The 14,476-nt window shown below is 38.8% G+C and overlaps 1 protein-coding gene across 2 annotated transcripts in view; it reads left to right on the top strand.

The window, feature by feature from the left end:
- SMIM19 (small integral membrane protein 19) overlaps window positions 1-14,476 on the top strand; it is a 48,842-nt gene that overhangs the window by 3,352 nt on the left and 31,014 nt on the right. The window contains exon 3 of one of the 2 annotated variants that reach the window (XM_063300349.1): window positions 604-2,516. The exons of the other annotated variant lie outside the window; for it this stretch is intronic. Coding sequence (XP_063156419.1) covers window positions 604-671 — 68 coding nt within the window. The 3' untranslated portion in view covers window positions 672-2,516. Of the gene's footprint in view, window positions 1-603; window positions 2,517-14,476 lie in introns of those variants that run through there. 2 annotated transcript variants of the gene reach the window in all.

Genomic DNA, 14,476 nt, shown 5'->3' with positions numbered 1-14,476 from the left:
ATATTTTTTTATATATACAGGGAGATTTAAGGATATAAACTATTAATTTCACTCGATCAATATTTTTGCCCATTTTCTGCCCACATTTATTTAAGTATGTGAAAAGTGATTTTCAAACTCCAGTTTACCAAGTGAAAGCAGTGTGGGTTTTTTTTTTAATGTCAGTAGTGTTCCTTAATGGCTCTTAGTGTAGGTGTGCTTCCATTACATCTCTCTTCCAAAAACATAAAAAGACCCCATGTATATGCTTAAAGTCAAGCCTGGTTAGTAGATTGAGGCCCCAACTAAACAACATATTTCTTATTCTATAACTGCTGAACATGTTTTTAGGTTTGCTGCTACTATGGTTTACAGTAATTCAGTATCAGGCACGAGAACTGTCATTGTAGTTAAAAATGGGTATTTGACAGTTGTGAGAAATGATTAATTTTGGTTCAAAAATGTTACTTCAACCAACTCAAGACTTTATCTTACAACAGAGATTTAGAAAGCAATCCTATGTATGTTTACTTGGAGGTAAGCCCTACTGTATGCAGTGTGGATTACTTTCTAGTAAGTACATTAGGATTACAGCCTAATATCTAAATACATTTATTTTTCTAGCAAGGAAATATGACCACCAGCAGCAACCACAGAAACAGACTGATAGTGTACAGCTTTTGGTGGAATGAAATCTTGAATTTCTGAAGTCAAGTGCTGAGGATGCCAGAGCATTGATGATAGTCACTTTCAGTGCAACTTTAATGGTATATAGTATTTTTTAAAATATGCACTAATTGCATAAGGTATGTCTTGATGATAGGCTCTATATTTATGTATTATTGCATAATGATTCTCTAAGATCTGAAAAATATGGAAATATATACTGGTCCTATTTCCTAATTTGTATTCCATATACATTCCCAGTGAAATTATGAGCTCACAGGAGCACTGAGATGATCACTGCAGTTTCTGCAGTTGTTTCAAGTCTTCATTTCAAGAGGGATGGAGGCATCTGGTATTTGATGTGCCATAATGTGGCCAGTAATTCAGCTACTTCTGTAAATGAACAGAGTGCCTCATATGGTGGGACTTTTAATAAACACTGAGCAGAATTACTAAATTTTAATGAGTAATTGGATATAGATAAAAAGATGAAAAGTTTAGGAAAAGCACTTCTTTTCTGATCTGATACAAATTAGAGTGAGGAACAAACAGCCCATTCGACCAGTTTGATGGGGACTTCATGAAACAAGACTATTTTTGCAATTGACCATTTAGTTGTTTCTCTTTTATCTTTGTCTTCCAAATTCTGAAATCATAATTTCTTTCAGAAATCCTCACCTGATAAATGATTATTGTAGTCTGTAACACTTTATGAGAGGGATGCAACTTGGCATTTTAGACTTAAAGGTGGAATGCTAAAAGAGGATTATCTAAGTTGGAGTACAGATAACAGCACTATTTTTGTCAGGGAAAACTAGACTTATAAAACATCTATCTGTAATGAATAATTATCTATTATTTGTTGGTTTATCAAAAACATCAAGCAAAATTGACAGTGGAAATATAAAATGACTAGATGCCTAAATATTTGAAGAATACTTGATTTGGGCATGTTTGAAAACTTGAATATTTGATTGATTGTATTTTGAGTTACATCCTTAAACATGGACTATTCTTCTTCCAATAATAGACAACAAAAAGGCAAATTAATTTAGGCTATTGTTAAATGGCCAGTTCTGATACATTTGTCATATACCCATATATATCTCCTATTGCCTGTTCTAAGTTTAAACTCTGTTATGTCTCTGAATGCAGCAAGAGTTCCTGAATTTTGCAAGCACTGATTCTGAGATTCTTTGGGTGCAGCACTAAAGTGATTGTTCTAACTAAAGGGCTGTTGACCAATTGGACAGAGAAAGGCTACAGTAACATAGCCTTTCATACATGTTTGATCTGTACCATGTAATTATTCCTATGAGGATTTCTTTCTGATATCCTTTTGTAGTACAGTTCAAGCAGTTTAAATCTGAAGATAGGCTTCACACTTATACTAGTGTAATCATAAAAGATGCCTGTCAGACCACTAAGAAGTGATGCTCATATTTGTAGTTGCAAGAATTGTCCTACACTTGCACTGATTACCGTAGTGAATTAACTTTTTGAGCAGTATGAACAATGCTCATGCAGTAGAAATAGAAGACAAGTGAGACAAACAAATTTCTCATGGATGGCCTGATTTGTACATCTTGCTAAGTTATGTGTTTGTTTTTCTAGTGTCATGTGCAAACCATACTGGATTAAATGTTGGCTTTGAGTTATGTCAAAATACAGCCTGTATGTTGGAAGACAAACTAAAGTACATCCTTTTATATTCTGTGTATGGTATATTTGGAAAGTAGTATCACTTTCCTTGTACTGTTAAATATGTTAAATACCACAATTAATGTTAGCTGTAAGTGTGCTCTTGTAAAATATTTTGATGGCCCCAGTGTATAATTTTTTTTTACAAAAGTAAAAAATATTTAAAATTGGATATGTGTGAATCTTATTTTTTCAGGACAGATATTGTTATGGAGAACTAATATGCATAATTTTATTTCATTACAAGGATTTTCTGTTGAACATTCTGAGCTGATACATTAATAACTATTGGTCAGACATCTAATTCTGTGAAATATGCATAAATTTCTTTGCAAGTGTTAAGTAGCAAAATTTTTCCTTTTACTGGAGTTTCAAAAGTCTTTAGTTAGTGTACATAATGAATACCTGAAAATTATGTTCAGTCTAAGACTTATATAACAAATGTGTTATATGCTTTCTCACACAACAAATTTGAAAAGCATCCAATGGACAATAGTTCAGTTCCCCTGTAGGAATAATATCCATTTGCATCATTCTTTCATGAAAGAAATTCATATGAAGAGTAAGAGAAGAAACAACTGGACAATTAAAGGAGCTGATGCTGGCAGCTCAATAAAAAGAGTAGTGGGGTAGTAAACAGTTAAGGCGTGCTGCATTCTTGTGAGATGAATGACAATCGTTTTTGGCATGCCAAATAGCAACAACATGGACTTGGTTCTTTGTTTTTAATTTTTGGCTAAAAACTTTTTTACCAGTAAAAACAGTTGGGCCCTTTAATTCTAAAAGACAGTGTTAAAATTATTGGAACAGAACCACGGAGGAAAAACTCCAGTCCTATATTTTTCTCCAGGATTTGTTACCATGTTGGGTTTTGAAAATGTCAAAAGAAAAATCCAACGATGTATCTTGTGTTCAGGTTTACTAAGAAATAAACATACAATTTTCAGTAATTTTGCCTCTGCCTCATACCTTTCCCAAATCACATTGCTGAACTATTATAAAGCTTTTGTTAGCTCAACTTAATGCCCATTTCTTCAGTGCTAATGACTGCCAGATATCAGAAGATACCCTCTGAACAAGCCATCTGTGGAATTGGTGAGGTTGAGATGGTGAACCATGTCCTCCTATTCTGTCCAGTTGATAAAAATGTTGATTACATCTTTTTAATGTATTTTCCAGGCAGGGAGTCTGAATTTCTTATCTCCTATCAGACCAAAGGTGGTGTATCTGCAATAGCACAGCAAAACTTTGTGTTACTGTCTCCCTCACACATCACTTGCTGATGAGTGCAATTTAAGGGGCCAAACTTTTGTTAAATCCTATTTCCCATTACATGCCTCGTGTGGCACAGAGTGGTAGGCAGCAGTATTGCAACCAAAACTCTCCCCATGACCTGAGTTCGATCCCAGAGGAAGCTGGTTTCTCAGGTAGCTGGCTCAGGTCGACTCAGCCTTCCATCCTTCCGAGGTTGGTAAAATGAGTATCCAGCCTGCTGGGGGAAAGGTAATTACGCCTGCAGAAGGCAATGACAAATCACCCCGCTCTACAGTCTGCCAAGAAAACGTGAAAGTGGCGTCCCCCAGAGAGTCAGAAAGACTTGGGGACTTTTCTTCTTTTCCCATTACAATTTTTGTTTTAAATTATAGGTTATATATAAGTTGTTTTATTCTGTGAGCTTGTCTATTTTTTCAGTGTTCAATGTTAGCAGTATGTCAGAAACAAAAGGGGAAGTAGCAGATAGCAGTTCAACACACATTCCAGAATACCTCTTTAGCTACTTTGTAGCAGTGGATAAAAGCTACTGACTTTTATCTGAAATCATTTTAAATGTTTAAAAACAATACTTAAATTAGGGTTATTGTTAGCTTTGTCTACTTTGTGGGGTGGAAGGAAGAGATGATCTTCAGCCCTGGATTTTGCTGTTTCCTTTGGGCGGTTACTGGTTTCACCTTGCAGGTGGATAAAATTTTATATATTAACAGTCTGCCCCATGTTCTTAAAGCAAAAAAGGTTGTGCTCCTGTTTTAAAGCATATCTGCTCCCTTTAGAAAGCATGAGGAGGAGTGGTATGTGGTTTATTAATGTGGTCATTAAAGGGTTAGGTTCAAATTCAGAATTAAATTAAAATGGGGAAGCAATAACATCTTGGAAAAATATTGACTGAAAGATGTGTGCAATTACTATTGGAAACAATGGAAATTACTTGAACATGCATAGGATAATTGGCAGATCAAAACCAAAATTAACATATTTGGACTCCACTGGGAACAAATAGGCAAGAAATAAAAAGATACTGACCGTGTAATGGATACCAAGGATTCCAATTAAATTTAATTTTGGGACTTCATTTGATGTAAGCATTCTGGTGACATATATAATTCATAGTTGTGATGTTTCCATTTTTTCCTTTAATATGATTTTCATATATTTGGTTTTTATATCATAGGATCTCAGGGAGTAGAGTTTCAAAGCATTTCTATACTGTCATTGGTGGGGCATTAGAATTGGAGTTAAATGAGTAGTGACTGAATTCAGATATCTTGGTTTGTTCGGCTTTGACAGCATGTTGTGTGAAGCCAGTCACTGCAGCATGTAAGCTCTGGTTTATTGTTTAGTGTTGTGTAACCTTAGCAATTTGGGGCTTAGTCAGCAGGCCCATGGTTAATTAAACTGTAATTAACTGAAAGGATTGACATACTTGGGACTCAGCTATAAGCTTTTCTTTCAGGTCCTTATTGTTCACTCTAATAGTGAGCTTGGGTAGCTTAGGCTGACTACTTTGGGAGCAAAATGGGGCAATGTATGAAGAACACAATTTTTTCAGGATATAACGTAGGAACCCTGAAATATGTCGGGATTTTTCTCTTCCCCAAACTATATAGCCACTAAACGGGAAAGAAAGCTGTATTATTTGTGCTAAAAACATTGCTCCCACCCCAACCCCCAAGGGGGACACGCTGGCGGGTGCATTCATGAGTGGAAGACGTCTGTTGTCATTTCCCCAGGTTCTCTAAGCAGGGCGCAAGAAACGGCTATTTCTTCAGGTCCGAAACGTTTTGGAAAGGAGACTCACAGGCTGGAACAAAGAAACCCCCTGCAGCTCACTTCGCTGTTGCATCTCCGTGATCCTTTGCGCCAAGCCTCCAGCGAGAGGTAGTCCCTGTTCCTCTAGGCAGAGGATAGAGGGCACTGGCGCCCAGGCTCGGGATTGTGGGCAGCCCTTTCTTGCGCGCTCAATTGGTGCGCTTTCTCTTGCGGGGAGGTAGAGAAATTTTATTTATTTATTTTTATTTTATTTATCTAATTTGCAGCCTTTGGAATACTGCATTATCGTCGGCTAAAGGGGATTTAGATTCCTTTCTCCCTCCCATTTCCGTTTCCCCGATCTCTTATTCAAAGTGACTTAAAGTTGTTCCGGAAACCTCAACCGCTTGAATGACCCCTTTAACCCCCTCGGCTCATTCCATTATTCAAGTGCAGCCTTGCAGGTAGAGAGGCCGCATTTCATACAACTGAAAAAAATAAACCTATGATGTTCTAGAATAGGAGCTTGCTTTTGCTTCTTGGGGACATGCTGACGCGACCTTAAAATCCTCGATTTCTTAACCAATTTTGGGGGTCAGGTCTTCTCCGCTTTGCGGTAGGAAAAGCCAAAACCAGAAGTTCGGACTGTGCTCCTTCTCGATCTCCGTAGTATTCGCGCCTCCTTTCTTCACTTCCGTTGGGCGTTTTATTTATTTATTTCTTCGTTTGATGTATATCCGGGTCCTGCTGGCGTGCTTGACGGCTGTTGCGGAGAGCGGGTAGGCGAGGCGCCGGGTGCAGCGTGCGCGTGGCTGGAAGGTGAGTTTCTTTGCGTTTGTGCCTTCGCCGCGCCGTCCGTAGGAAGAGGCGGACGGTTTGCCTGGGAATTAGACTCACTCTTAGTCCAGGTCGCGGTGACCTGAACTCCCGCGGGTAGCGACCGGTCTGCTGTCTGCAGGCATTGCCCACATTCCGCTTTCTCTCCGGGCCCGCTTTCTTCTATCCTCGTGCCCGATGGCGGTTTACGGTGCGAATGCTAGGTAGAAAGAAGTGAAAGCAAGCCCAGATTTTTCTGGAGGGGAGAGGACTTGCTTGCTGCGTCTCCAAACCCTGAAAAGCTTGATAGTCGTGAAATGTCTTCAGAGTCTCAGGCTGCAGCCAATATTGCGGAATGATTATTGGGTGCAGCGAGGCTTACGCCAGTAGAGAAGTACTGTGGAAAAGCAGGTGCTGAATCGACGCTGCCGTTTGGCTTCTCCCACCCAGGTGATGACATAAAAAAGGGAAGTGGCGCTTACTCCTGTGTTGAAGCGCGCCTTTTTTCCAGCCAGTTGTTTCCCTTTCCAGGGAGGAATCAGAACTTTCCGTTAACTGCTCTATTGTTTGGTTTGCTATTAAACATGTATGCCTAGTGCTTTTGTCATCTTACTTCTTGGTTCACTTTATGTGCAGCTTATAGACCTCCTGATCTTGTGGCTTTAGTGTAATCTGGCCTTAAGCAATTAGCTCGCACGACTGGTGTGAGGAATCACATGATCACTCTGTGCTCCTGTGCTCCTGCTTTAAGTGAATAGCAGAAAAAAGAGAATGAAAAATTAAGGGACAAAAGATGCATGCTTACAGCAAAAAGTTAAATTGTTGTTGTAAGGTGGATGTAAATTGGGGCTCCAAATGGACATTTTTAGGTTATTAGTTGAGTGCCTTTATACAGGATGTTCCCCCTCCAAGAATGGCAGTTCTACTTTTAAGTTAAACATTCCTTGGAATAAGCAGGCTTTAAGTGATTTCATTGGGATTTAAATTTCTGACTGTGAGCAAAATTGCTGCTGCTTTTTTCATTTATAAGGCAGTCTGCTTGCATGTTATAAATGGACACCTAATTATTCCATCTGCTACAATGAGCTAGAAAGTCAGCATGCCATTCAACCATTCTTCGCTTTCTCAACTAAAGGAGAGTTGGACTTTTGTATTATAGACCTTTTAGTCACGGAATGCTACTTCTGTTGGTTGGACATAGGCATGTTATTAATCTCATGCACGAGGGCTAACCACATGACTTTCACAAAGCAAAATAGTATTGAGGATTGAATCAAATTGAAAGTTTGGTGTGAGGAGAGAGAGGTTTTGTCCTGTTATAGTCTGTTTAGAAGAGTTGGAACACCAGTTGTTTGAGGTGGAATGATTTGTTGGCTAGCAGATACTTTCAATCAAGCATAAATCAAAATGAAATTCACCTAAAATAAAATAGTTGAGATTAACCTTTTTTTTGCAAATATATTACAAAAAATGGTATTTAACAGAAAATTAATAACATACAAGCACGGGAGCCAAAACCACCTGAAGGACTATGCACTGTACAGGCGCATGAACAAATCACCTCTCTTCAAATTATTAGAGCAGCCACATCCTTTGCAGGGTTCTTTTGAAAAGGGCTTCTTCAAAAGCTGCTTCTGGCCGTCTCATTTGTTTTTCATGCGTTGGGAAACAACTGGGAACAAAGTGTTAAAGCAGGTGCAAAAAGCTTGCAAAAGAAATAGCTGCATTAGTGGTAACTTCAAAGAGAAATGCTTTGTTCTTGCACTTGAACATTTCAGAGCACCTCTTTCAGATGCTTTACACAGTGCCAGTGCAAGTAGCACAGGCAGCCATTTACATCTCTTTCAGTGATTAGGTATTATTGCAGCAACTTGGGCTCATAATTGAAGCATGAAAATAGCTGCACAGAGAACCAGTAGCTTTCACAGAATTTCAGGGATTGTCTTTTCTTGGGATGGCAGTAGCCTCACATTCCCAGGAGTAGTTTTGAAGAGAGACAGCTTTGTTATCAATATCTTTCCTATATTTAGTTTTGAAGGACTTCTATACCTCTTGGATACCTTGGGCCTCTTAAGTGGGAATGATGCTAGTGCTTAATGTAATGCATTTGAAAATCATGCTAGTTAAATATGAGAAACAGAAACAGCAATGAGACTCAAGATTGCATGTTCCCCCTCCCTTCTTCCCTGGGGCTGAGAGGAAGATATCTGCCACTTTGCTGTCTATCCTCATAGTTTGGAATTACTGTTTGGAGCTCTTGCAGCATACTTTAGCTTTAATCATCTGGAATAATTTGGTTTTGTCTATCCTGCTCACCCCTCATTTTAGACTATTTATGAACTAAATGACAACTATTGGTCTCAACACAATTTTTTGAGAACTCTATTGTTTTCCATTGTCAACACAGCTCATTTAATCATATTCTCTGCTTTCTGTTTACTTGTTGCTAATAGTAATGCTTGTCATTTCATTTGCATTTCATTCATTTGTACGTGAAGGTGCATTTTCCTCTGAATATGTGTGTGGATGAATGAACTGTTCTGTATCTACTGTCTGCAGTGCTAAATGAAGAGCACCTCAGAATGCATTTGGATGTATGCATGTCTTTTTTGAGATGCCCTCTGAAGTGTTCTCCATTTAGCAGAAACCAGAATTGGGTTTCTGTTCCAGTGGCACATTGCTGCAAACCTGTTATCCTATGTTGGTTTCATCTATGTTTGACTTAATAGTTTAGAACTTATAGGAGCTTGGTAAATACTTTCTTTTTTTGTTTAAAATAAGTTTACTACATTTATTACCCCTCAGTTAAGGTGTTGGTGATGGACAATGTCAAAGTTCAGCAGATGGGGAGCATCAAGACAAAGGCATGTTTAAACCATATCAGAATTTTTAACTTTGCAAAAAAACTTATTCTTGATTATTTAAAAAGGAATGAAAGTATAGAGGTTGTTAATGTAATGATCATTAGTACTGGTGCAATTAATCAGCTATGTTGAAATAGTCCATAGTTTCTTTATTTTCTTTATTTATTCAATTTATATGGCCACCCATCTCAAATATATGATTCTGGGCTGCTAACAGTGAAAAAAAAACAAGATAAAAACTTCATAGCCAAATCATAAATAACATATATAGTAGCTAAAGTAAAAACCACTCAACAGAATTAACATAACCACAGTATGAGCTCAGCCATACACCTAGGGCCTCAGGCTTGGTAACCAACCAGGTCTTCAAGGTTTTAAGGAAAGCCAGTAGGGTTGAGGCAAGTCTAATCTTTGGGGAATGATGTTCCAGAGAGTGGGCCCCAGGACAGAAAAAACTCTCTTCTTGGGTCCAGCCAGATGTATGTAAGGAGCCCTTTTTAAAAAAATCTTTTCTTTTTGTCTTATTTTTTTCTTTCTTGTTTGCTTATTTTTCTTTATTTCTATGTAGTAAAGTAATAAAGTTAATTTCTAATCTTCAGGTGATTTTCATTTTTGTTGGATAAGAGACTTTCAGTGGACAAAGTAAAATAATTTTTTAAAACTTTGAAGCAGATTTTGTAGTTGTATTTCTTTTGAAGAATATGTGAGACTAATTATTTTTCTGAAAGGCTGCCTTGTATTGCTAAAAAGATGTTATGACATCTGAATGTAAGCAAATGCTATGTAATTATCTAAAATCTGCAAAGAATAACTTTATGGGTCAAGGTTTTGCCCATCTATGACTGTTTCACAATTCCAATTTCTTTAAAAAGTCAGTAAAAAAAAAAAAATTAGTAATTAGGCTCAGAGCAAACAAAACAAATGTTAAAGAGTTGAATAATATTGTAACTTTTATTTAAGGGTTAACCTATATTTTACCATATTATATAACTAAAGGTAAGGGACGCGGTGGCGCTGCGGGTTAAACCGCTGAGCTGCCGATCGGAAGGTCGGTGGTTCGAAACCGCGCGGCGGGGTGAGCTCCCGTTGCTCATCCCAGCTCCTGCACACCAAGCAGTTCGAAAACATGCAAATGTGAGTAGATTAATTGGTACCGCTTCGGCGGGAAGGTAACGGCGTTCCGTGAGTCATGCCGGCCACATGACCATGGACGGGTCCTTAGGGACAACGCCGGCTCCAAGGCTTAGAAACGGAGATGAGCACCGCCCCCTAGAGTCGGACACGACTGGACTTTACGTCAAGGGAAACCTTTACCTTTACCTTTTATAACTAAAGGTAAAGATTTCCCTTGACATTAAGTCCAGTTGTGTCCGACTCTAGGGGGCGGTGCTCATCTCCGTTTCAAAGCCGAAGAGCTGGGGCGTTTGTCCGTAGACACTTCCGCGGTCATGTGGCCGGCATGACTGAATGGAACGCTGTTACCTGCTCGCCGAAGCGGTACCTATTAATCTACTCACATTTGCTTGTTTTCGAACTGCTAGGTTGGCAGGAGCTGCGACTAGCAACGGGAGCTCACCCCGTCACGCGGATTCAAACCACCAACCTTCCGATCGGCAAGCTCAGCAGCTCGGCGGTTTAACCTGCAGCGCCACTGCGTCCCTTTTATATATATAATTATATGTATATATATAATAATATATAAGGACAATACAAATTATGGTACAATATAATACAGTAAAACTAAAAACCAGTCTGCAACCAAAAAACAAATCAGTGACATAAAAACCAGTACATCAAGCTATGCATTTAGCAGTACTCTCAAACTTTTTTGGGCATCAGTCATCTGCTGTATATTTCAAGGCCCTCTCATTAATATAGTGCATTTTTCATTTCTGCAAGCAAATTCAAAACAGCTACAAGTAAATAAAAATGTAATTGCTATATATGTCTTTTTGGCAGCATACTGGGTAAAAGTATCTTAAACCAGACCACTTGAACTTTGGAATTGTTGCACATTTTGCATGCCTGGATTAAATATGTTGGATTTTTAGATAATGCTTTTTAGTTTAGTTTATTGGATATTATATATTTGTTTGTGGTGATCCCAGTAAAAATGAAAGCATTATTCATTGAATGTTAGCCTTATGTTATTGCTTGCTTCTACTAAATAGCTTATTATTGTTGGAATTATCAGGGATCAACTCAGCATTGTCTTATAAGCATAAGGGGGGTCGCTCTAGCAAATTGCATCTCTGTTGTGCTTGTGGGAGGTCACGTGGGTCACCTGATTTCCTCTTCCTCCTCCTCCTTGGCCTTGGGGATTAATAGTCTCCATTACCCTTCTGGCACACATGCAAGCAGGAGCTGCTGCAGGAATGCAGCCCTCCCCCAACTATCCTCTGCTACCAAGAACCAGTGATGATTAAGTGCTTTCTACTATGAATCTACCTATATCCAGATCTACTGAATAAAAGTAAGCTATCTCTATTTTTCTTCATCTAACTACAGTGTGAAGACTGAATTTATTTCTGAACGTAATTAAGCTTAATGTGCAAGTTCCTTTTTTGGTTCACACTACTCTGCAAGATTGCTGTTAGCTGCTTGGAGTTCTTTTATTAACCTTTAAAAACTCCATCAATTATAATATCCCTTAATTACTTTTTCCTCATTTCCTGATGTGGTCTCTGGGTCCTGTAGAATATGATGCATGTTCCTTAATTCTACAGTCATACTTCCATAAACATACTGGAGTGTATCCAGTCCATCTGCTCCCTATTTATAGAACACAGGCTTTTCTTTGGCAAGATATTAGGGCAGGTTACCCTTTAAGAGTATAGTAGAACTACTCCAAAGCGTGCAACACTAGCATGGTGACCACCAAGTTTGTGGGAAGATAGTAATCTAACAGCAAGCAAATACATTATTCTTCATTTTAAAAAGAGTGATTCTTCTGAGAAACAATGCATTTGTTGACTGATTTACAACTTAATTTATTCCAAGAATATGGAGTTGTTGAATAAAATGTGTGCCATATTTGGAAGATATGGGATATGTTCAGTGGAACAGGAATTCCAAAGGGCAAGGCAAGGGCAGCTAATGAGGTTCTTCTATATGTACCAAATCTGCTCTGCAAGAACATATAAAACACATAAAAACAGAAGAAGAATCTTGGTAGATCATGTCAAAGAGCCATCTAATCTAGCAGCCTGGATTTTTACAAGGCCCAAACTCTGGGAAATTTGCAAACAGAACATGAACGTTATGGTTTGGGTTGTACAAAGCATTAGAAAGAGACGCTTCACAGAGTGGGTCAACATCAGCAAAGCACCCCTCTTCAAAGTGTTAGAGCCACCACATCATTTGGAACAGTCGTGTGGCTGCTTTGAAAGCTGTCCCTGATTGTATGTGCATGAGTAGACACAGACAATACAGCTGACAGCATTGTCAGTGAAGGGAAGCAGCTGGCCATTCACAGACAGATGGGGAAAACCTTTGAAGCAGTCATGCAAGCCTTCCAAAGGACACTACTACTTTAACACTTTGAGAAGGCGTGTCTCACCCTAACATGGTTTGGAAGGCATTATTACTCTCTAGCAATTGTTATTCATTGGTATATACTTAATCTAAATATGAAAGTGTCATATAGTTTTGATAAATCCATATTGTATAATTTCTTTATCTTTGATAAAGTAAACTAAACTAGTAGTTGTCACTAATCTTGTGTGAAGAAATATTCAGTTTGTCCGGTAGCAGATGCAGGATAATCTGTTTCATTAAATAAATTGTGAGAAAAGAAAGCATTTTTTAAAATCTTGGGTTAGAAGAAAAGTTTTTACCATATCATTTAATAAAACTTGAGTAAATAAATGTTAAAAGCTGTAAATGACTTTTCTTTATGAGACATTTGTCCAAATCACTTGATACTTTGCTTGATATTTTGTGTATTTTCCAATTCTATAATATGAACTGGAACTACTAGAAAATTGCAGCATATTATAAAGCAGTTCAGGTGTACAGTATTCAGAGCTGAAGTGGGCAATGGTGTATCAGATTTGGACAGAGCATGCTCACTGTATCTGTCACCTTAAAGGAGTTGTGCCTTTTCTTTGCCTGCTACCCTTGCAGTCTCAGGAAATACTAGCTTGAGGTTAGGAGGCACTTCCGAAACTCAAATGTGATTTTCCCAAGCCTGATCCAATACCACACAACTCTACAAAGCAACACTGTCATACATTTATTTAGGGGGATTACAATATTGTGTAATTCACTTTGAGTTTTCCTCATTCCTATCATGGAGTATGTTTTCTTTTTTCTACTCTTGCACACTGAGTTGATGTATTTTTCAGCTATTCAGCATGAACCTGAAGATCTCTTTCCTATTTTAGGCATTGCTAGTTAAATTCCCATCATTGAATAAAGAACATACAATTTATTTGAATGAAACTTAATTACTTGACACTTAACTTGAAACTCTTTCACTGTTCTTTTACCTATTTGTACATTTTATAGAGAATACTTGGAACTGTTGACTTGGATTTATTCCACCTTGAATTTAGCCATCTTACTTTTCACTTAAAAATCCAGATTGTGGTGTTTTTGCTGCTCTCTGAGCTTGGTTGTTTGCAGATGTTTCATTACCCAGCTAGGTAACACCATCATTGCAAGTGAGTATGGGGTTCACTGCCTGTTTATGTATATATATTAGCTTGCTCTGCCAGCAAAAGCCAAGCTCAGAGAGCCCCAAGAACTTCACAGTTCAACCCTGAGCTACATATATTCTCTTTGTCCTGTTCGGACTAAGAGATGGCCAGGCAGAATTACAAAAGGAAGTTCTTTATTTACAATCAACCATTTACAACAGATGAGAGTCCTTATTAGATTAGACAGTACAGTTCACTCAAGTCCACCCAGGCAGTGGAGGAAAACAGAGCAAGGCTGCAAGATCAGGAGTAGAAGGAGTTTGTGGCAACACAGCAAGGCAGAACTTGGCTAACCCTCTCAATGAAGCAGCAAGACTGGGTGTGGCTAGAGTGGCAAGGAGGAAGCTTGAGGTTCGACTGCAGGGCGTGGCATGGAGGCTAGGCTTGGCGACGGAGGTAAGGCAAGGCTCTGCTGGAGTGGCAAGACGAGGCTTGGCTAGGGTGCTAAGACAAGGCTTGACTGTGGAGGCAAGACAGGACTTGGCTGGAACGGAGTGCAAGGAAGGTAGGTCCACGTTGGTGGAAGGAGCTGGCACTGATTCCGTGTCGGCTACAGGCAAGGCTCTGGGTTCCGGCAAGGACTCTTCTGCAGAAGCTGTTAGCTCAGTGGATCGGTTGTCTCTGGCAGTTTGCTCTTTGAGCTGGTGCCTTTTTATATGATGCTTTTCGCACTGTTTCTCCTCTGTAGCCAATTGGGCTGCCTTTTGCTTGGTGCGCTTCTCAGTT

Source organism: Candoia aspera, chromosome 4, assembly GCF_035149785.1.
Source record: "Candoia aspera isolate rCanAsp1 chromosome 4, rCanAsp1.hap2, whole genome shotgun sequence".
NCBI classification, from domain to species: Eukaryota; Metazoa; Chordata; class Lepidosauria; order Squamata; family Boidae; genus Candoia; species Candoia aspera.
This window is presented reverse-complemented; position numbering and strand designations above follow the sequence as displayed.